This window comes from Tiliqua scincoides, chromosome 4, assembly GCF_035046505.1.
Source record: "Tiliqua scincoides isolate rTilSci1 chromosome 4, rTilSci1.hap2, whole genome shotgun sequence".
In the NCBI taxonomy this organism is placed as follows: domain Eukaryota; kingdom Metazoa; phylum Chordata; class Lepidosauria; order Squamata; family Scincidae; genus Tiliqua; species Tiliqua scincoides.
The window spans coordinates 137,350,036-137,370,889 of NC_089824.1; the positions used below are offsets into that span (position 1 = coordinate 137,350,036).

Sequence of the window (20,854 nt, forward strand, 5' to 3'; positions counted from 1 at the left end):
CCATCCACACTTACCCAGGAGTAAATCCCATTTGGCATCATCATTTAAAAGCACATAGAAAATAGCCTGTTAAAAGTACAGATCTGTAACGTGTCCCCAAATGCAGTCACATACCTTGGTAGTTTCAAGTCTAATATATTTTTAAAAAATATTGAAATGAATGGGGACCCACCTGAAAATGGCTCATGACCCACCTAGTGGGTTCCAACCCACAGTTTGAGAAACATTGGTCTAGGAAACTGTTTGGGACATATTGAAATATCATTCTTTTCAGTGGTCCAGATTTAGAAACAAGGGCATCTTACACAGCCTCAAATTATTAAATTGCAATTAGCAGATAGGCAAGATATGAATCTGATGTTCCTCTATATAATGTTCACCCTAGGGTTAATGTTGGTACCCAGCCATTGTCTTGCAAGTGATGTATGTATTTTTAACTTGAATACCAGAAATTTAGGAATAATTCCTTACTACTTCCCTTGCTTGAAAACAAAGCATATGTAATGAGTATATAATTCCATCAAGTTGGGTCCAGAAAGGATATTTACTTGTCTGAATGAGTTAAATTGAATGGGCTAGGAAAAAAATGTGCTAGCTGCTCTAATTTAGACTTCCTCTGGACCTAATTAAGCAACTTTAGTTTTGCTTTGTCTTTCCTTTGATATTTAGCCAAGAATCTTCTCATAAACCTATTTCTATTCTAGGCTTTGAGAATGAACACACCGTAGGCCCATAGTAGGCTTGCAATCAGACTTATTATCTGAGTTGATCACTATTTTGTACAGAATTGATTGCTATTTATGATCTTTAATAGAGGTCATTATTATATTACATGCATTCGGCATATGATTATGTTGCTTTAAATTAAGACTTGCAGTTAACAAGGATAAAGTATTTCTGATTTTTATTTTAATAAATTGCTAACTCAGGCTTTTTCCATAAATTGTGTCCATTGTGCTCTGAAAGCTTTTTTCCTCATACTGGGATCTGTAGGTAGAAATATACAGATAGATTCATTTAGCCTTCAATTGTTCAAGTACAATGGCTCCAGAATTGTTTCAATGGCCTTGATCAGGATTAATAATTGAAGAACTGAAATACAAAAAAGGTTGGATTAAAGATACCCCAATTTTGGTCTTGGGTACTATTGGTTTGATTATAGAAATTCAATTTGCATTGCCCACCATTGGAGAAAGTGGTTAGAAGGATGCAATCAACCCACTACCGGGACTACTTGTTGTGGGTCTTGGACAAAAGCCCACACTTGCCCCGCTGTGACACTGCCACCAGCCTTCAGTTGGTGCATTAAACACTACTGTCATTGGTAGTGAGAGTTCAGGGTTGTTGAGCTCAGGTGAGTTCAGCGTGATCTAGTTCAGATGTTGACCAGGCCAGATGGGTCCTCTGATGGATGTGTGCTCATGGTCAGTGCCTCCCCTGGTTGACCCCCTTTGCCACCCCTGAATCAACTTGTTGCAGTTTAGATCCATGCCCATCCTGACTTGTAAAACAGAGGTGAGAGGGTGGGGCTAAAGTCTCTGTTTGCAAGAAATGTCCTTCTGTATAGCAGGATGCGAGTCTTAATTTGTGGGATGAAAAATCTGTCATTCTGACTCCTACATGTCTAGACTCTTTTCAGAAGAGACGGGAAGACTACTGACTGGGCCGGAATTTTTCTATGTCCTCTACTGGAATGAGAAGTATAATGATAATGTATACCCATATGTACTTTTTTCTTGATTGCAAGTAAGGTTTTTATAATATAGATTGATTGCAAGTTACTGTAAGGGTTTTCTTTCTTCCCCCCCCCCCCTCGTTTTTCTTGGATGACATTTTTTTTTTAAGAAAGAAAAGGACAAAAGCATCTGGAGTCCTGCCAGAATGGCTTTCAACTTAGGTTTACCAGTAAGAATGTCCTTTTGGCATTGGTCAACAATATGGAAAGGAAACTGGAGGGAAATGATTCTCTGACTTTTCAAGATCATCCACCAGCCTTTGAAACTCCTGATCATTCCTCCTGACTAGGTATTAATGCTACGCACAGCACCTTGTGTTCATTCACTGAATGGCATGTGAATGGTTCCATTCATTCTTGTCAGGTGGTCTCAAAAGACGATTGATGAGTGTTTGCTCATGATCTCATCTTGGGCGGATTCCTGTATGGCTTGGATTCCAACTCTCCTCAGCCCTATTTCAATGTGTATACTAGGCTGCTGGAAGATTGGATGCGTCATTCTGCAACTGCTAATACTCAGCTCAAAGTTTTATTTTACTTAATCCATGTCCTGCAGTCTTGGTGCCTAGGAACCTAATGCTGAGGCTTACTATGGCCAACAATATATCATGTTCATATGAGTTATTTAGTTGGGAATCGTTGTGGCTCCAGGACATAGGGTTAGCATGCCTTAGAGATCACCTTAGACCAAAATTCTTGTGTTCTCTGTGGAATTCACATGTGGACAATTGTCTGACTTAACTTTGGTCAAAGTTGATGCATCCAATTGATTTTAATATCCTGCATGGCAGAGTCTTGTAGCACATTGTGGCTGCAATCGTATTCACACTTACCTGGGAGTAAGCCCCATTACCTATAATGGAACTTACTTCAGAGTAGACATGCATAGATTTGGGCTGTAAGGGCCCAGTCTGATCCAACTTTCTAACACCGGTGCAACCGCAGTGCAGCCAGCACCAAGATAAGAGAACAAATGTTCCCATACTTTGAGGAGGCATCTATGAATGCCTCACCACCACAGGATGTAGTGCACGCCCCATTGGTATGGCTCCACCGGGCCCTAAGGGCTCACACATTTATTTCACGCAGGCCCAGCCCAGGAATGAGGTAAGGTGAGGTGGTGAGGCCTTGGGAGTCAGGCAATGGCGGCACCTGTGCCTGTTAACTACCACTGTGGCATCTCACCTGGATCCCCTTATCTGTTCTACCTCGGTCTGCTGGTCAAGGATTTGAAATGGAGCAGGTGGCAGGTTGAGGGAAACACCCTTCCATTCCCACTTCTTCTGGCTTCTTTATTCTGTGCTCACTTTGCCACTCTCGTTCAAACAGAAGAGCTGGCTGAGGATGAGGAACGTGCATGCTGGCTGAGATTGCACAGTGGGAAACGAAGTACAGGTAGCTGTGCTGGCACTGTGGAGAGGAAGAGGTAGCGGCCCCGTCTTCAGTCATCATGTCTGCCCTTCGTGGTTGCCAGTGGGGAGAGGGAGGAGGTAATCTCAGCTTTGACATCTGTTGCTCAACATTGCCATGGGGGGATGAAGGAAAGGAAATAATGGCACTGCCAGCACCCATCATCATTGTTGCAGCCACCTCCAAACAGAAGCAAAGGGAGAGGGGGTGGTAGCAGCGATGGTGATGGGTGATTGCAGATTTTGGTGGCACCTCAGCTGCTGTTTCCCTTTGGGCTGGGCCTGATTTCATGTTGGTTTTTAAGATGCCCCAAGACTTTTGTCATGTTTTTGCAGCCACAGACTCATATAATGATCCCTTAAATTCTATCCCACGTGGTTTTCTTTCAAGATACTCCAGCACTATGTGCGTTCTCGTGACATCTTTGGTCATGTGAAGCTAAACTTGGAGCATTCCATCCATTTTAGCTTTCTTTACTCTCAATTAGCCAAACGTTAGAATAAGATTAAGAATACTCTTAAAATGGAAGAGGCTGTTATGTAAACAAGTCAGCTGACCACATATAAATCTTTCACACTCTGTAAGCAATAGTCTTTGTCAGCAAAACTGTGATTTAATATTGTAATACTGCCCTATAGATTCTGGTTTAGGGTTCTCAATATCCAACTTATGTATCAAATTTTATGCCTTTTGTTAGGGTTATCTGGATTCCCCTTTTGTTTAGCAATCAAACTAACAGCCTAATCCTAAACCAAGCAGGAGCAGGCAGGGAATGGATTTCCCTTACCCCAGGTAATGTGGCAGTGGCCTGAATGGAGCTACTGTGATCTGCACCACCTAAATACCTGTACTACTACTACTACTACTACTACTACTACTACTACTACTACTACTATTATTATTATTATTATTATTATTATTATTAAAGAGATGCACAGATCAGAGCAGCCGGGCACTAGGCCAGGCCTCCAGGGAGGGGGTTAGGATCTGGCCCATGTGCCCTCCCATCCTGGGCCAAGTCTGCCCATGGGCCTGCCTGCTGACCATCCTCTCCCCGCACTGGAATGCCCCAGTTCCGCCATCCCCATACTCCCACACTGGCATGACTCAGTAGGCTTGAACTCACTGGTTCCGGGGCTCGCTCCTATGTGGGGAGGCTGGCGCGCATCCTTGCGCCGGCATCCCCGACTTTTAAGGAGGCTCAAATGTGCCTTACAGCATGTTTGCAACATTCCTGAGCTGGCACAAGCTCATATAGTTTGCACCCTTTCCTCTCGTTCAAAGAACAGTTTATGATTGAAATTACAAGTTTTCAACTTGAAGCTGGGGCTGTGCACTAAACTACACTACGCTGATTGTTAGGCCATCATTCTGGGATTCATATCCCTTTCCTTCTGTCTACACGTTATATGTATTGATTCACCACCTTGGTGACTCTTGCATCAGTCTATTACAGTGCGTAAGAATTCACCCATTCCAGCAGTTGACAAGAAGATAGGCTACTTTTCCTAAGGTCCGTTTGTCAGTTCAAGATGGATATAGAATGTAAGTCTATACATTACTTGGATCTTGTGCGGTATCCTATTTCATTGTCAGGTAGAGCTGTGATAGATGGGGCTTATAATGGATAAATGTCGATAAACTTATGGACGCTAATTGGTACCAGATGGACTACATGTGATCAGTGACCATAGATTTAAGATAGCTGGTACAAACAAATTCATTTTGCTGCTCATTATGCCATACTAGTAAGGTGTCCATCACACCATGGTAGGTGATGTGTTTTAAGAGAGGCTTACATATTGCAAGGACCTGTGTGTGTGTGAGTGAGAGAGAGAGAGAGAGAGAGAGAGAGAGAGAGATGCACATAGCTTATACAGTGGTTCTCAAACTTTTTTAGCCCAGGACCCACTTTTTAGAATGACAATCTGTAAGGATCCACTGGAAGTGATGTCATTAATCCGTAAGTGATGTCATGGCCATCAAGTAACATCATCAAGCAGAAAATTTTTTAACAATCCTAGGCTGCAATCCTATCCACACTTACCCACACTTACCCTTTGACTATCATTGTTAAAAGCATATATATTGTAGCCTGTTAAAAGTACAGATCTGACCAAATGCAGTCACATACCATGGTGGCATCAAGTCTCATATACTTACATACATAAGACATAGATAACAGAAATACAGAACAACAAACAAACATCCAGAACACACATGCACACACAAACAATAAAATAAAACAATCATAATCATCCAATACCCCCTCCCCCCATTCACCATAATATAGCAGAAGACCCAGAATTCCTTCCTGCCATATACTAAAACATTGACATGAATGGTTACCCACCTGAAATTGGCTCACGATCCACGGTTTGAGAAACAGTAGCATAACTGTTTCTTGGTCATACTGGAATATGACTTTTGTATGAAACGGAACCTTGAAGACTTCTATATAGCAGCTCTCCAATGCATCTGTGAAGTATGTGAGATAATGGTCTTGTACATATTAGGGCACAATCCTAACCCCTTATGTCAGTGACCTAAGGGCAGTGCAGCTCTGAGATGATGGAACAAACATTCCCTTACTTTGAGGAGGCCTCTGTGAGTGACACCCAACTGCAAGATGCAGCACATGTCCCATTGGCACCACTATGCCAGTGCTGGAAAGCATGACATAAGGGGTTAGGATTGTGTCCTTAGTCTGAATAGACATGAATAGGATTGCACTGTTCATGAAACATGAGCTATAAACTGTCTCTTAGACAGCCCATGAGAAAAATGATGGCCTAGGCAAGTTCCTTAGGATGCAATCCTAACCAAATTTCCAGCACTGAGGTAAGAGCTATGCAGCTCCAAGGTAAGGGAAAAAACATTCCCTTACCTTGAGGAGGCATCTGTGACTGCCACGGTGTCACCTAACTATAGGATGCGGCATGTGCTCCATTGGCACAGCTATGCCAGTACTGGAAATTTGGTTCGGATTTGGGCCTTAGTTTGCCTCCAGCTGAACCTGGTGCAAAGCTCTTTTGAAAAAAAGTTTCAAAGGGGCACCTAAACACTCCAATCTCAGCTGCTAGATGCAAGGGAGGGCACCAGGATGTAGGTTGCTTGTTGTCTTGTGTGCTCCCTGAGGCATCTGGGGGGCCACTGTGAGATATAGGAAGCTGAACTAAATGGACCTTTGGCGTGATCTAGTGGGGCTCTTCTTAAGTTTCTGTTATGAGAATTCCTGGAGCCCTGCCCAGGAATACATCCCTAGTTATAGCAGAAAATATTTGCAAACACCACCAAAAAATAAGCATTGTATTATCAGGAAGTAAAACAGAGGTGTGCCACTCTGCCCATTTACAATCACTCAGATCCACTGTCTATAAAAAAGGAGAGCTCTCGGTCATCTAGAAGTACTCTAACAACCCAATCCTATGCCATCGTGAGGAACAGTGGTACCCAAAATGGCCACCGCTGTGTCCTGCGGGGCCGGGATAGCTGCCAGAATCTCCTCAGGTAGAGCTCTGGTGGCAGTAATGGGTCTCCATAGAGCTGTGGACATAGAACCGAGGAGTTCTGTATCAGGCTTTCAGGCACAGGAGGGAGCTTAGGATTCGACTCTGCCGCCATCCTGCTACCCCTCCTGGGCCCAGTCCTCTCCTAAGTCCACCCTCTCTCTGTGTTCCCTCACCCCGAAAAGCCTGTCCGCCACCTGGCAGGGATACGTATTGGCCTGTGCTCCCGTGACGGTTCCTCCCAGAACAGAGACCTAGTGCTGATTGGTGCTGGCCTCAATGCTGGTGCAGCAGACTCATCACCGTCATTGGAGTGCCATGGCACTCCTGTGATGGCCGGAGCCAGCGGTAGCAGAGGAATGATGGTGCTGCGGCCTGTTAAAAAAAACACACCCTAAATAACATTGTCACTTCAGAGCTGACTATCTGTTAGGAGCAGCTCTTTTCAGATTTGCACCCCATTTTGGTAACAAAATTCTCTTTTCCTTGAGTGATACTTTTCAGGACCTCAGGCTATGACTCTTTCCTCAAGGCACCTCTAAAACAAATGCCACTTTAAAAGAAAGAAAAGAAAAAACAATTCAGGGCCCAATCCTATCCAACTTTGCAATGCCGATGCAAGTGCAATGCAGCCCCGGGGTAAGAAGTAATGGCAAAAGCAACTTTTGAGGATCCAGTGCTGCTTTGTCAGTAAGCAGCAAGTCAGTAGGAGACTCTTGTGAGCCCCACTCCTCTCCCATTAATGCAAGTTTGTTTCAAATAGTGGCCAAGTGTGCTCTATGAGGAAATGAGAGAGGGCCCAAAATGCCCTTTAAGTTATTTTTATAATAAATATCATTAAATGAAATTGTGAAGCCGTATATATTTATTTTTTCACTGCGACGCTGCTCATGAAAAAAAAAAAGGAACCATTTCATGAAGTGGCAGAAATAAGCAGTTGCTAACAATGAAGTCACTATTTTATTGAAACCTGATCAACATTCTTGGATAATTTGGGATATTGTAACAATATTTTTCAAGGCCAAAAAGAAAAAGAAGAAAAAACAACCAGCAAGGAACTTACGTATGGAATAAATGAAAAATGGTTACTATGGTAGCTCAAGGTATATGGAAAATCTGTTTCCAAATAATCCTAAGTCCACCTTTCACAAACGATGCAGTGTGTCCTCAGCTGAAATCCAAAACACACTGAGTAGGGGGTTAGTAATTCCATCAAATGCAGTGGGGGGGGGGGCTTCCTTCTGCCTAAGATGGCACTGCCCATGGAGATGCTTATCTGTATGCCAACTTTTTGTGTGCTGGGGCTAACATGGAATGTGTCATGGGAAAAATGAGAATGGAATCATGGAGAACCATAGACACAAAGCAAGCATTTAATGAAACAATTGCAGGAGGAGAATAGCCTGTGCGAAAAGTAGGGCAAGGGGTTCTTTGCCATACCTTTTTTTAATGAAGTCTCATCTGTTTGATGGCTTCTAGCCCCATTCTTCAACACTTCCACAAAAATGTCACATTCTTTATGGGGTGGGGGGGGGGAGTGTGGAATGTGTCTTAGCCACATCAAGTGCACCACTTTACAGTTCAAGTTCAATTAATTAAGCCTCCTTTCTTCATGCATGACTGGCCATCTCTCACTTACACACCCGTGGCATCGCTCAAAGGGAGCAAGTCAGAAAGTCAGTAAATATGTGTGTGTGTGTGCATGGGGGGGGGCATTCTCAGTGCTTGTTTTGAAAAACAAAAACAAAGAGAAGTACTTTTCCAGTAGATGCTGAACTGTCTCCGAAGCAATTCTGAGTGATTTCAAATTAGGAACAGCACTTTGCTATGTCCTCAGAAGATATGCTTTGATGGAGTCAGGGGTGGGGGAGCGAAGCATAGCTTTAATCAAAACAAAGATGGAAAGAGCAACCTCCTTATGTATAAGAACATAAGAACAGCCCCACTGGATCAGGCCATAGGCCCATCTAGTCCAGCTTCCTGTATCTCACAGCGGCCCACCAAATGCCCCAGGGAGCACACCAGATAACAAGAGACCTCATCCTGGTGCTCTCCCCTACATCTGGCATTCTGACTTAACCCATTCCTAAAATCAGGAGGTTGCGCATACACATCATGGCTTGTACCCCATAATGGATTTTTCCTCCAGAAACTCGTCCAATCCCCTTTTAAAGGCGTCTAGGCTAGATGCCAGCACCACATCCTGTGGCAAGGAGTTCCACAGACCGACCACGCGCTGAGTAAAGAAATATTTTCTTTTGTCTGTCCTAACCCGCCCAACACTCAATTTTAGTGGATGTCCCCTGGTTCTGGTATTATGTGAGAGTGTAAAGAGCATCTCCCTATCCACTCTGTCCATCCCCTGCATAATTTTGTATGTCTCAATCATGTCCCCCCTCAAGCGTCTCTTTTCTAGGCTGAAGAGGCCCAAACGCCGTAGCCTTTCCTCATAAGGAAGGTGCCCCAGCCCCGTAATCATCTTAGTCGCTCTCTTTTGCACCTTTTCCATTTCCACTATGTCTTTTTTGAGGTGCGGCGACCAGAACTGGACACAATACTCCAGGTGTGGCCTTACCATAGATTTGTACAACGGCATTATAATACTAACCGTTTTGTTCTCAATACCCTTCCTAATGATCCCAAGCATAGAATTGGCCTTCTTCACTGCCGCCGCACATTGGGTCGACACTTTCATCGACCTGTCCACCACCACCCCAAGATCTCTCCCCTGATCTGTCACAGACAGCTCAGAACCCATCAGCCTATATCTAAAGTTTTGATTTTTTGCCCCAATGTGCATGACTTTACACTTACTGTCATTGAAGCGCATCTGCCATTTTGCTGCCCATTCTGCCAGTCTGGAGAGATCCTTCTGGAGCTCCTCACAATCACTTCTGGTCTTTACCACTCGGAAAAGTTTGGTGTCATCTGCAAACTTAGCCACTTCACTGCTCAACCCTGTCTCCAGGTCATTTATGAAGAGGTTGAAAAGCACCGGTCCCAGGACAGATCCTTGGGGCACACCGCTTTTCACCTCTCTCCATTGTGAAAATTGCCCATTGACACCCACTCTCTGCTTCCTGGCCTCCAACCAGTTCTCAATCCAGGAGAGGACCTGTCCTCTAATTCCCTGACTGTGGAGTTTTTTCAGTAGCCTTTGGTGAGGGACCGTGTCAAACGCCTTCTGAAAGTCCAGATATATAATGTCCACGGGTTCTCCCACATCCACATGCCTGTTGACCTTTTCAAAGAATTCTATAAGGTTCGTGAGGCAAGACTTACCCTTACAGAAGCCATGCTGACTCTCCCTCATGAATGAGGTATGAATTTGGTTCAATATATATGGAGGCAAGATGGAGGTGATCTGTGTATAACATGAGGGAGATGGGGATGGAAAACTCATTGCAGCAGGAGTGATGAATGTTTTATTGGAACTTCTGTGAGTATAGGGCAGAAACAGAAAAGTAAACCTAACTACTTAAGGATCAATACACAATTCGGCGTTGATGGCACTCTAACCCCTAACGAACAGTCAATATGAGAGTTTGTAGGGAAAAGTGGCATTGTGGCAACTGCGTTTGGCCTCCAATATACAGTACAATCCCTTAAAACAGTATTTCTTAAACTGTGGGTTGGGACCCACTAGGTGGGTTGTGAGCTAATTTCAGGTGGGTCCACTTTCATTTCAATGTTTTGTCCATGCTACCATGGTATGTGATTATGTCTCGGAAAATGTTTCATATCTGTACTTTCAATGTATATGCTTTTAACAATGATAGTCAATGGGGCTTACTGCTGGGTGAGTGTGGATAGAATTGCAGCTGAGGATTGTTAAAAATTTTCCTGCTTGATTTTGTCAAGCGTGGTCGGTCTGTGGAACTCCTTGCCACAAGATGTGGTGCTGGCGTCTAGCCTAGACGCCTTTAAAAGGGGATTGGACGAGTTTCTGGAGGAAAAATCCATTATGGGGTACAAGCCATGATGTGTATGCGCAACCTCCTGATTTTAGGAATGGGTTAAGTCAGAATGCCAGATGTAGGGGAGAGCACTAGGATGAGGTCTCTTGTTATCTGGTGTGCTCCCTGGGGCATTTGGTGGGCCGCTGTGAGATACAGGAAGCTGGACTAGATGGGCCTATGGCCTGATCCAGTGGGGCTGTTCTTATGTTCTTATGTTCTTATGTCACTTTCTGCCATATCATCACTTCTAGGTTAATAACATCACTTCTGGTGGGTCCCAACAAATTGTCATTCAAAAAAATGGGTCCCAGTGCTGAAACATTTGAGAACCACTGCCTTAAAAATATGACCATATGGCTGATATTTAGGAGGAATTAAAGAAAAAAAAGTATTAACTGTGAGGGAGACCAGAGAAACAAGGGTTTTTAATCTCATGTTCCATTGTACGGACTTTGGAAGCGCTTTGAACCATCTTCCCAGTTATTGGAACGGTGGTGGTGGTTGTTATTGTTGTTGTTGTTATTAAGTATCTCATTAGTTTCTATTACAACTTTGAGAATGAATCAATAAGTGATCTCAGTTTTGCTTTTGAAAACAAAATTTCCCTCTTATTCAGTTCCATCAAGCAATGGCTTTTGAGTGGCTGGTTGGCAACCTTCAGTCTCGAAAGACTATGGTATAAGCCTACAGCACCTAGTATTCCCAGGCGGCCTCCCATCCAAGTACTAACCAGGCCTGATCCTGCTTAGCTTCCGAGATCAGACGAGATCGGGCACATGCAGGGTAGGCTTTGAGTAGAACATAAAGAAAAGCTCTGTTCAATCAAACCAACAGCCCATTTAATCCAGAATCCTGTTTTACACAGTAGCCTACCAGCTGCCTCTGCAAATGCCACCCACAAGCAGGAGAGAAAGGGACACTTCCCTCCCACTGTTGTTCCCTTGCATCTGCTATTCAGAGGCATACTTCCCCCTTTGGACTTTGTGCAATCCCCTTTTAAAGCCATCCATCAGCCCAATCCTATCCAATCCCCCCACACTTATTCAGTGAGCACAGACTCCACTGTATCCTATGGAGGTTGTTGGAACACTGGTGGGCTCTTTAATGCAAGGGAACATTTGCCCCAGTGAAACCCCCAGCCATGGCAACAGGTCTAATTGGACCTGTACCTGCTAAATTGCTAGAGCACATCCAAGTGGATCTGTGTTGATGAATCAGGCCCGGGAAGGGTACAATGTGTACCACTGCCACTGATCCAGCCTCCCTACCAGGCCTGATCCACTCACCCTGCCCACTCGCTGGCACTGGCATGTGTTGCAACCTGCACTGGCATTGGTGGGACAGTGCAGGCCTTCCTGCCAGTGCTGCTTGCTGTCACAATTTGCTTTACGGCACATTTACAACAGCCTGTGCCAGCAGAGTGCTCGCTCTGTTGGCACAGTGGCACCATAGGATTGCACCACAAGCTGGTGGCTATCCCCGATATCTTGTGGCAATGAATTTCACAAACAAATGATGTCTTCTGTGAAGATGTGCCTCCTGTGGTCCATCCTGAACCATTCAGCTTCATTGGATGACCCCTTGTTGTAGTAAGGTTGCCACTGAATTATAGCCCAACTGAGTATAGAGCTGATAATGAGCTTCCGAGAATCCATTGTGCTTCCAGCAGTGTCTGAAACACATTCTGTTTCTCAGGGAGACATACCAGGCCCATAGAGAGATAACCACTGGTAGCAGCACTATAGTTTTCTGTGTGATCTGTGGCCTTTTCAACAGTGAAAGCTGTTTAATTTTTACAATGCACAAGCAGTGCGGACCTATCCTCTAAATAGTGTTAAAAAACCTTGGCCCTTAAACCCACACCCACACCCACCCACCCACCCACCCACCCACACACACACACACACACACACACACACACACACCTGCCAATCTATTACCAGGATAGAGTTGGCCCTAGATGACTTCCAAGATCTCTTTTGATGCTAAGATTCTGTTATTCACATGTGGGACAAGCATACTTTCTCTTTGCCTGGACCTCCTCACTGCCTAATATAGTGCATGTTATATTTTAACTGGGAAGGGGAGTATACAATGTGTGTGTCGCTTAACGACCTTCCACTTAACAACGGGCCGCATATTCGTCAAAGCACAACAAAGAGGCTCTTAATGAGGCAGTCAGGTCTCTCATAGCCTGCAGGAGAGTGTCTGTTTACACAACAAAGCGTCTCTTATGCAAAGAAGAGGCAATCTATCTCCAGCAGCCTGTGCAGCCAGCAACTGTCTGGCAGGGAGTGTCTGTTTACACAACAAAGGCAATAGATTGGGCTGAATGTTCGCTTAATGACCTAATTGCATAACAACAGGATAGCAGAATATATCCCCATTGTTAAGTGACACATACCAGTACTTTCTTAAAATAAAACAAATATGCAAAGTGAGGGATACCATATTTCTTTTTAGTAACATCGGTGCATTTGCTGTGCAACAGCAAATATACTGTCAAGCAGACCTGAGGTATGGCACAAGGAGACATGATACTATTAATAGATGTGGGGTATCCTTTTTCCAAGTGTGTCTTCCTGTGTGGTTTAAGAAAAACCACACACACAGAGAACATAGCCCCAAACTGCAAAGCCGAGCTGAGCCGGGATCCAAGTAATTACTTTGCCTCCCTAACAAGTCCTTTACAACGCAAGTGATTAATACTGAAAAAGGAACACAATCTGTTTTTCGTGGTTTGCTCCCATGTAATTTTCAAACGGACCCAAAATGATTAAGCTCATTTAATAAGGTAACAGTCCTTTAGCTTAGCATAGCTCTCTGTCCAAAGCAGTTCACTTATTATGGCTTCTGCCTCTATCCCTCCCCCTCGGAGGAGAGGAAAAAAGCGAAAGAAAAACAGATTACTGTAAATTTTGGCAGAGAGTTCAATTTGCATCATTTTCTTAGAAGTCACATGATTTGGATTTCCTCTTGTTTATGATAGATTGAAAATGCCTTCCAGATGTTTTTAATTATCAAAGTATTTTTTAAGAAAACAAAGTGATCCTTAATAAAATTTATTCTAGATCTTTTTTAAAAAAATATATATATATATATAGCCAACAAATTGACATGCTGTAGCGAACCAATTCAACTGCGACACAAGTCAAGGCGTGACCTTGATATGGCAAGTTCAGGCATTTACAACGACGACCAGGCTGGTCGGAGGCAATGCAAGCTGCACTTTCGGTTCCTGTTTCCAACCCAGCTCATCATCAGTCCCAGCCCACAGTGCAGCTCGATTGGTCAAGGCTGCTTACACTTCCTACATGAACATAAACACCTCCGGACTGCATTGTTGAAAGAAGCAGCTTGTTGACATGGTGCATTCTGGAAGTGTGGAGGCAGGATGAGATGGAGTGGGAGAGAGCAATGGCATTTCACTGCTGCTCAGTGGTGCTGATGCTGAGCTGCAGGAAGAACTTTTTGTGTGCAGAGGTTGGCTGTCTGCCCAGCTTGCCATGTTAGGAGCTAGAAGAAAGCAGAATAAGGCAGAGGACAACAGATGAACTTCCAAGATCATACATGTGGGGTCAAGATTTAAGCCTAACAAGACATTTGTCAAGCACTGAAGGAACTTGACAATGGACTGTGGTTACGAACATTTAAAAACCTACCCAGACTCGGCCCCTCTTATTGATGCAGGTAACAATCTATTCTTGATAATCAAGGGGCAAAGTAGTTGGCTGCCTCTATTGTAAATGTGTGCAGAAGGAGAGGAAGGCGGAAGCAAAGGGAGCTAACATAGTTTTCAGATGTTTTGTACTTCTTTAAGAATCTTGTTTCTTTTCTTTTTTTAATATTGTAACCAATGCCAGAATCTTTAAGAGTCAGTTGGGGATGGGCAGCCCAATCATATTGGGCTGAATGTGCATTTCACCAGCGCTAGCTGCTGAAAAGCAGCTTTAAAGTGTGCTGAGTAGCACGCTGTGTAAAGTGCACTGCTCAGTGTGTAAAGTGCACTGAGTAGCGCGCTGCCAGAGTACCAGCAGGATGGCCAGAGTCTTCCCACATGTGTCACTGGTGGCTGGCCATCTGCAGGAGCAGGTAAGTCATCAGGGGTGGGGAGTGGGCGAAACTGAGTGGGAAAGGGGAGGAATGGGGCAGAGAGGCTGCAGGAGAGGGTGGATATGGCGGCAGTGGCACATGACAGATCCTATCCCCTCCAGCTGCAGTCTCCTCACCCTCTTTCTCTCTTTGTACTTGCACCAGCTGTCACTGATTGGGAGGCTTTGGAAGGGAAAAAGGATTTAAAACCCCGTACCCTAACATAAGGCTCCCACTGTGTGTGTCGTTCCCCCCCCCCCATTGGATACAGCACGTGCCTTTTCAGCATGGCTGCACCAGTTGGGAGGTAGAATTGGGCTGTTAATTCAATGCATGGTAAGAATTTATTAGTCATTTATTGATCTAGGACTTGGGTTCCTCACACTGGCCGACCTCCCCAACCTCATGCCCCAGGACAAAGGTCCAAGATAGCATCCTCTGTGGAATGCTGCTGCCTCCCATGTGCAAATCCACTCCCTCCCCACTCACCTGAGGCTCACGGAGCTTGCGCAACCCCAGGCTGCTTCAGGTCGGACACCTCAGAGAGGCTTCCGCGGGATCCTAAAGACACACGTCTGGGGTATTTGCCCCATCGTCCATAATGGGAGGTCCGCCACTGGTTCATCAGAAACTTATGGAATCCTCAGTGAGAATGTGGCAGAGGATCTGAGGTTCATTCTATAGCAGCTCCAGACAAGGATGAGAAAGATCTTTTTTTTCAAAGCTTGGAAGACTTCTGCCAGTATATGGACATAATCCTAAACTAGATGAAGTCAAGATAAGACTTCCCCAAAAGACACTTTGCCCGCCGCTAATAGTTTTCCCAAACAGTGCACAGCAATGGGACAGTGTTGGGTGTGTTCCATAATACAATGTACGTTCATGCAGGACCACCAGGGTTCTATGTGGACTGAGTGTTTTCCCCCAAAATATGCTCCAGAAACCTCTGCAGCATGTAGATGTTCACTGGCAGAAGCTCAAACAAATTGATGTGCTAAAGGTTCTCTACAATCATAAGTTTTAAAAGCACTGGTAAAGTGAAATATCATTTGAGTATCATTGTACAGGGTGAACATGCTCTTCCAAGTGACTTGTGGCTTGGGACATCTTATCCTGCAACCCAGCACTCTTCTTCAAGTGAACCTAGAGTTGGGCCTATATGGACAGTTTGAGCATTTGGTGCTGCAATAAGTCCATTAGCACAGCTGGTCCAGTTTGTCCAGGTCTATACAATGAATTGTAAGTGTCAGGCAAAGATATTTGTGTTGCTATACCATAAGCAACATAAAGAAGTAGGTGATAATCTCTATATAGAGCACCCTAAGAGTCTTCTGAGTGACCCAGTAGATGGGCCTCTGTTCCACAGGAGGATTTTGCAAGGCAAATGGATCAAATATGGTAGGTTGAATCTTGCTTGCCAAACATGGGATGATGCTTCAGCTGTAATAGTTCAACACACACTGTAGCACCTAAAGCACACCTTCTTAGCAGTTGAAATCTAAGGCTGCAGCATAGGCAGCGCGAGAATATACAGCAGGCTTGTAGGCAGGTTGATGCATATTTTACATTACTATTGGATTGTATCTGGCCATGAGGTGGAAATGAATAATTATCCCCTTGTGTCATTTCCCCCTCCAGTTGGCTCCAGACCTTGGCATTAGGCAGAGGTCCCATTCCAGGGGCCAACCTGGGTACAGTCTCTGCAGGTGCCAAAAGGCCCATGCCACCTTAACACCTGGACATGTTACAACTGTCCAGGGTAGACACCTGGACCAAGTCTCATGTCCCACATGGCTCGCCCTTGATTGCTTAGGAGCCCTGGCTGGTGGCTTCCCCTCAGTGATGTCACTAGGATTAACCTGGTGCGGGAGGCCTGTGCATCACCCCATGTAGTGGGTGGGGCAATGCACCAGGTGGGCGTGGTGATGTACCATCGCCCCACCCCCATTGGTTTTTTGGCTGTACCTTTTGTTAGAACACAGATATTTCAATGTGGTTTGTTTCATTGCATTCTGCATGAAATTACGCATTGATTGATATATAACATGATGGTCTTATTCCACCAAATTCTGATTTTAGTGATTTTCAAAACTTGTAGTTTCTCTCTCTCTCTCTCTCTCTCTCTCTCTCTCTCTCACACACACACACACACACACACACACACACACGCACACCTGTGTCAACTTACTAACACCTTATTGCAGCAGTTCTCAAAGTTTTAGCACTGGGACCCACTTTTTAGAATGACAATCTGTCTAGGACCCATTGGAAGTGATGTCATGACCAGAAGTGACATCATCAAGCAAATTAAAATAAATAATTATAAATCATTAAATTAAAATAAAATAATTAAATAAGGGGGAGCCAGTCCTGTTCCACCAAGTGAATCTACTCTGAAGTAAGTCCTATTGTGGTCAATGGGGCTTACTCTCTGGAAAGTGTGGGTAGAATTGCAGCCTGTGAGCCCAAGCCTATGCATGTCTACTCTGAAGTAAGTCCCATAGTGGTCAATGGAGCTTACTCTGTAGTCTGCCTGCAATAACGCCCCCCCCCAGAAGAATCAGTGAGATATCCAGCCCTCCCCAGTGCCCAGTTGAAAGTTCTTCTATTTCAGGCACATCAGAATAAAGACCCACCTGGCTTTGCAAGTGCAAAACAGAAAACTTTTCCCTTACCATTCAAGCCTCTTTTTTGTTCTTTTTAGGGGGGGGGGGGGAGGCTGCCTTCTGAAGCAGCTCCATTGGATCAGGACCCTTCTTGTGTTCTCACATTCCCCTTTGCCTGGCCTGACCACCAGCCAAGGCACGTTTGCCTACTCGCAAGTAAACGTGACTGTGAGGCTGCTTTGCTTTCCATAGGGCTCCATAGACTGGGAGGGAGGCAGCTGGGAGGGAGGAACCTCCTTCTCCGGTATTTTGGGGGGCTGCACTCATTGGATGAGGACCATTCTGATGTCCTTGGAGCCTCTCAGCCTGCCTCGACTAAGGCAAGTCCGCCTACTCACAAGTAAACGCAACCATGTGGCTTCGTTTCCAGCTCAAACTCGCAGCAGGGAGGGGGGAGCTTCTTGGGTGTTTTTGGGGAGCTGCATTCATTGGATTGGGACCATTGTGATGTCATTGGATTCTCTCAGCTTGCCCTTTCCAAAGGACTATGGCAAGTATGCCTACTTTCGAGTAAACGTGCGATACGGTTCACTTTCCATAGGGCTCTATGAATTTTTTCCTTTCGGTTTTGTGGCCATAACCTTTGAATGAAAGGAGCAATTTCAATTTCGATTTTTGCACTGCACTCCGCTGGCCATTCCACATCCAATGGTGTATGGCTTGATGCAGTAGCTCCTAACCCCGTGATGTTAGCCTGTCACCTGGTGCAGCCCGCACCCCCCGCATCCCCCTAGCGACGCCAGTGCTCTCCCCCCACTCCTCTGGCCACAAGGGAATAGTAGAGTCCTTCTCCCCTTTCCCATCTCTCCTTTCCCTTGTCTGTCCTCCTGCTCTCTCTTTCTATGGTTGCACTTCTCTTCTTTCCCTTGATGGCCACTCTGCCTCCTTTCCCTCTTCCTTCTTCCTCCTCCTTGGCTGAAGGCCTCATCCACATGCATGCCAGATAGATTGGTCTGGGTCAAGCCTCACATATAATGATACTTCAAAGAGGTGACTGGTCATTGCCGCAGGTTGTAAGAAACTGATGCATTTAAATAGATGTGCCAAGCAGAGTTGACCATGTGAACATTCCATGATCACAACATTCCGTTATCACATGTCCAGGGAACCTTAAGGCATTTTGAACCATTGACAATAGACCTCACCATGGGAAGCTGGGGTTGGGAGAAATCACCTGGAGAATAGATAATGAGTTGTATGGCACTGAAATGTAGCATGATCAAAGCCAAAACATGCATCCTTCTATACATCTCTAATTTTGCCCAGACTCGAATTGTTGTGAATGTTCTATCATTGAACTCCAATAGTGAACTATTGCCCTGCTCTAATGTTTGCAAGCAGGATCAAGATGAGCATGAACATGTCTGCAAGAGTTTGAACTTTGGTGAGCAAATGGACTGTTCATAGAGGTTCTTTTTGTGGAAACCTTGTGAACGTTTGCCAACGCTCACAAAAGTTTGACAATTTGTAGGCACTTTTGAGTCTTTGTGAGCGATCCACTTGATGGTTCACAAAGTTTCAGGCTTTTGTGGAGATTGGAATGCTGATGCCTCCTTAGTAAGGATGACTTAAAAAAAAAATAAAGGCATTAAGTAAAGTGCAATTTTCTGACTACACTATTTTATACTGCTGATACTCAGTGCCACAAATGTTGTCCAACAACTCAGAAGTTATCTATTTATGCATATATTTCTGTAAATATAATACATCTGCAGCAGCTGTTTCAGGTCCACAGATGTAAATCTAGAGGGGAGCCTGGCAGATAATGGACACCAAGGAAAATTTAAGTAAAACTTGTATACAGCCGCTGAATGTAAAGATCTTATTGCCACCCAAACAGAGAAATACTGTAGCAGCCCAGGATAGGCATAGCTTAATTTTTTTTTAAAAAAAAATGCCTACAAAGGTGAACAGGATTGAATTGCCATCCAAAAATAACAAAGGCAGATTATGAGACAAAGAAGGAATAGTGATTACACCTGTGTTTAGCTATGTCTATGGATGGCAATCAATCATTAAAATCAGGAACTCAGTTTTTAGGAGAAAGCTATGAAGCATGTTGAGAGAGACTTCTTACAGTTATTTGTGCTACAGGCATAATGAAATATTCGAGCTTCCTCCCTCCCATGGTGAAATGAGAAATTAACAGCATGCTGGCATTTAGAGAAAACCTAAGCAAGCAAAATAATTGGTTCTGAACTTGTGGTTGGCCTCATGATATCTGCAGTGGAAGACAACACATTAAGGATGTGATGGGTGCTACCTCGGAGAGATCAGAACCAGGGTGAAATGCAGCACCTTTTCACATTGGGCCTGAAGCCCTGAAATTGCCTGCAAATGGACTTGGATGTTTCAGTTGGCTATTCACAAAGCATCATGAGCATTTAGCAGGGCACAGAGCACAATCCCAAAGCCTGGCTGGACCAGTGCAAGTCCCTTGTGCTGGTCCAGAGATGTCACAAAAGTACCATAAGGCACTTTTGTGCCAACGCAAGAGGAGGAGGCAGGCCAGTGCAAGGATGTGTGCTGGCCTCGAGAGGCCACAATTGGCCTCTGGAGTTGCCAGCACCTGGTAAGTTTGTGTTGGCCTGACTCAGCCAGCATAGGGGTCTGGGGGGCAGGGGGAGGGTGGCCTGGGGGTGTTCCAGGGTGTTCTAGGGGAGGAAGGGTGGTGGGCAGGCCCATGGGCTTACCGGGCCTGGGAGGGGCTGGAGCCAGGATCTGGCACTTAGGCTGGATCTTAAACCCCTTTTGGGTGGCCTGGGCTAGTGCTGGGCTGCTCAGATCTTTACCATCTCTTTAGGTGGCACAGCCTGCCTGCCTGTTCCAGCACAGTATGGAATTGAACTGATCATCTGTTACTTTGGGCGCAATCCTGACCTGGGAATGGGCTGACGCAAGTCCCTTGTGCCAGCCCAGGAGGGTCACAAACATGCTATAAGGCCTCCTTGTGCCTCCTTGAGAGGAAGCCAGGCCAGTGCTCTGGGAAGCTCCGGCCTGCGCATGCTGACATAAGCCTTCGCGCCGGCTTCCTCTCTGTGGCTTGAATCGGGGGAGAGGCAGGGAGCGTGAGAGGGGGGAAGAAGGCGGGAGGGAGGTGTTCCTGGGCTGGGGGAGGGTGGGCAGTGGACAGCCCTGGGGGCAGGCAGATGAGGAGCGGGAGGCGGGGCTGCGACCCAGCAGTTACACCGGATTCCAACTCCAGTTTCCAGGGAGAAAGGAGTGACTTCAAGCCACTCCGCTCCACTGTCCTTGGACTTGTGCCAAGTCAAGATGTGGCGCAAATCCAAGGAGACTCATAGGGCCAGCAGCCCTTACCTGGACATAAGGGGAAATGTTTCCCCTTACCTCTGGCCAAGCTGCTTGTGGCCACTATCCTGCGCTGGATACAGCGCAAGCCTCCTGGCTTGCCTATTCCTGTACAGGATAGGATTACACCCTTGTCTTTTAGTTAAACTAGGCATCATGTTAAGCATGTCATTT

The 20,854-nt window shown here is 45.2% G+C and overlaps 1 protein-coding gene and 1 pseudogene across 1 annotated transcript in view; one reads left to right on the plus strand and one right to left on the minus strand.

Moving 5' to 3' along the window:
- Positions 1-11,294: 11,294 nt before the first annotated feature.
- LOC136649844 (5S ribosomal RNA) lies at positions 11,295-11,413 on the minus strand (annotated as a pseudogene).
- A 2,543-nt stretch (positions 11,414-13,956) lies between these two features.
- Positions 13,957-20,854, plus strand: part of LOC136648455 (uncharacterized) — a 238,375-nt gene continuing 231,477 nt past the window's right edge. Inside the window, exon 1 of the mRNA XM_066624567.1 lies at positions 13,957-14,303. Within this exon, the coding sequence (XP_066480664.1) occupies positions 14,243-14,303 (61 nt within the window). The 5' untranslated portion in view covers positions 13,957-14,242. The remainder of the gene's footprint in view (positions 14,304-20,854) is intronic.